The 2,917-nt window shown below is 39.8% G+C and overlaps 1 protein-coding gene across 1 annotated transcript in view; it reads right to left on the bottom strand.

The window, feature by feature from the left end:
- The window catches only part of LOC109851385 (callose synthase 5), a 29,251-nt gene continuing 27,562 nt past the window's right edge, over nucleotides 1,229-2,917 (bottom strand). The window contains exons 39-42 of the mRNA XM_020421471.1: nucleotides 2,581-2,917; nucleotides 2,216-2,266; nucleotides 1,951-2,136; nucleotides 1,229-1,742 (exon numbers count right to left, since the gene is read on the bottom strand). The exon at nucleotides 2,581-2,917 is cut by the window's right edge and continues 473 nt beyond it. Coding sequence (XP_020277060.1) covers nucleotides 1,512-1,742; nucleotides 1,951-2,136; nucleotides 2,216-2,266; nucleotides 2,581-2,917 — 805 coding nt within the window. The 3' untranslated portion in view covers nucleotides 1,229-1,511. The remainder of the gene's footprint in view (nucleotides 1,743-1,950; nucleotides 2,137-2,215; nucleotides 2,267-2,580) is intronic.

The following is a 2,917-nucleotide window of genomic DNA, read 5'->3' as shown; positions in this document are numbered from 1 at the left end:
TATGGTGGCTTGTATGATCATTGTGTGCTATTATTGAAGCATGATTGTTTGCAATGATTTTAGTGTTACATGATCCTGTTATGCTAATGCCGTAACAAGGGCCAGTTTGGAAATACCAAAGCTAGTTTGGATGCAGAAACTACAATTATTTTTAAATAAGCACAGTATTTTCTTGTCTTTTGCTGGGTGAAGCTGTATTGTGGTTGTATGATCGTTAATGTTTTCTTCTAGAAAGCGTGTAACATGTCTGCAATAATGATTGAATGCTACATTTTTCTGTTAAGCTAAATGACATAACAAGAGCCGGCTTGGAAATAGGCGGCTTTTTTCCATAGCTTATTTGAAACCGTGTAGAGGTTCATTTTACCACCAAAGAAACATTTCCAAATTGCTTCAGTGCGCTTCCCTAGTTTAGACAAAACCAAAGAGCGTAGGGAAAAACATATGTGCCCTCTGCATCCAACCCATTGTGTCATTGGCACTGAAGGGCAGAAGTCTCTAGAAGCCCGCTTCTTTATCTTGCTTTTCTTTTCTTTTTCTTTTCTTTTTCTTTTTTTTAATTTATTTTCAAGCTCCTTTTCACCGATCCTCCGTGATCATTAGCAAGAGTAGAATGTAGGGATGCAATGTTCATAACATCTATTTCTATTTCACCAACCCGACTGTTGTAAAGGAAATACAACAAGTTCTTCCACTCCTTAAACTTAACTGAACTAATTGCATAAACCATCAATACGGCAAGGGAAGAGAGGGAAGGAAACCCTCTCCATTCTGGCAAGAGCACTTCTTTTGGAGCGGTTTATTCATCGGACCAATACGGAATTACATGACGGGCTCATTTTATCGTCATGATCAGCATCCGTTAGACAACGGAAAAAGTAATGTGTACAGTCATTGATCAGCTTCTGCTAAACATTGGCGCGCATGACTGATAACTCCTCAGTGAGCAAAGGAATGGGCGAATGATGTCATGTCTTGCATTTTAATAACAATAAAAAAGATGGAATAGATAATGCAAGTGAAAAGAAGCAAATGCCAAAGGTCTGCGATACAACATATGAAATACCTTGTCCCACAATGAGCTTCGTTATGGGGTATCAAAAAGCTGCTGTCAAATAAACTCTGTTAGAATCATTAAGACTCAACAAGGAAAGTGGCCAACAAAAATACTCAACACATCAGCCCAGATTCACCTCCAGGTTTGCTTGATTTCCAAAGGCACATAAGAAAAAAAAAAGGACCGAACAAGTCACTTATTAAAAATCATTTGTTGTATAATTTCTGAGGCATGATTATTGTCAAAGAATTTGTATAAATTTCCATTTACACAAAGATTAAACGATGGAGCTCAGAGAAGGCAGCAAAACTGTAGAAAACCTTCAGACGCGTCTTCAGGATTTGGAGATAAACTTTCTCCTCTCGGCCATCGCCTCTAGTGCATATATATAAATGTACACACTTGTTCCAACCCCCATCTCTCATCTCTTCCTTCTCTGTTCGGGACTTTTGGATCAATGGTTTTTCTTGCCACCCGCCAAAATCCGCGAGATCTGGAGGCCTCGGCTGAAGGCTTGGTTAAAAAGAAGTCTTGTTTGGAATTCGGAGACGAAGGGGAACCAGGCAAGGATAGCAACCGGCATAAAAAGTATAACACCCATCAAATATTCATAGCCTCTGCCCAAAGCTTTCACAGATCCCCATAACCCCACAGCCTTGACAAACGGTCTGCACGCCTGTGCTATCTACTCTCCGACACAAAAACAGGGAATCAAATTGAATTCTCAGGTTCATTTTATCTCATTTTGATAGTTAAAACTTAAAAGGTTTCATTGCGGATAGACCCCTTGTTAAAATTTTCCTTCTTTATAAACTTCAAATAATGTTAATGGTATTTACAAGACGACAACAATTTATAGTTAACGGACTTGAGGCAAAAAAAAAAAAAAGTACCTGTAGCAAGGCCCATCCTGTTGGGATGAACGCAAGGAGACTAGCGAAGATGTCACCCACGGTGAGATGGAGGAGGAGGAAAAGAATGAACATAGTTCCTATAGTTCCAATGAAGAGGAACAACTTGAGCAACCTGAACATGAGCTGGAAATCAGCACTAAACGTCTTCCTGCCCATTGAGACCACCTGAAACAAAGAAACTCATTTAGCACAAAAGCACACAGTGATGACATACACCAGTGGAGATTGAAGGCAACAGGCTGACCTTCAGTATTAGCATAACTGCGACAATGACAAGCCAAGAAAAACCGTAGACCTGCCAATAAGAACAAACTTTTAAGGTCAAATTCACTATGAAGTCAAAGCTATCAGTGTGTTACTTATACTTCATTTAATCTTAACACAAAGCAGCTTTCCAAGCATATTACTCCATAAATAGGTCATATTAACCATAACCAAAAGATTAGCTGCAACTGCACCTTGTCTAGCCTGCGTCTAACTCAAAAGATATATTTACCCTTTCGGTTTACCATAGTTTCTTTCATGTGTCCAAGCAACATCTAAATTACACATCAATAACATGAGTAAATAAAGGAGGAAAAGGACCAAAGTAAGGTGAAGGAAACATACTATGATACTCTTGCTGCCATCGGCTATATGTAGGTGATAAACAATTGCATACTGGAAGATGAAGAATCGTAAGGAGAGAACGACTTCCCAGAATCGACCCAAGAACCCAGTTGACATCAAATGCTCCTGTTCTTCATCCCACCAAGACTCCCAGCTCTTGGTTGAGGGCACACCTATTCCTCCTCTGCTAGTTATCCACTTGTTCCAATCATCCCAGTCCTCAACAATTTTTTGCCACTCAAAGCCTGATGGATTGAACAAGAATGGGGCAAACAACCACGTAAAGACCAGGAACCACATTGATGCAGTGATAAGCATGAAAGTGACCGTGTCGGCT

The sequence above is a fragment of the Asparagus officinalis genome, chromosome 8, assembly GCF_001876935.1.
Source record: "Asparagus officinalis chromosome 8, Aspof.V1, whole genome shotgun sequence".
Classification (NCBI taxonomy): Eukaryota; Viridiplantae; Streptophyta; class Magnoliopsida; order Asparagales; family Asparagaceae; genus Asparagus; species Asparagus officinalis.
The sequence above is the reverse complement of the archived record's forward strand: the minus strand, read 5'-3'. Positions and strand labels throughout refer to the sequence as shown.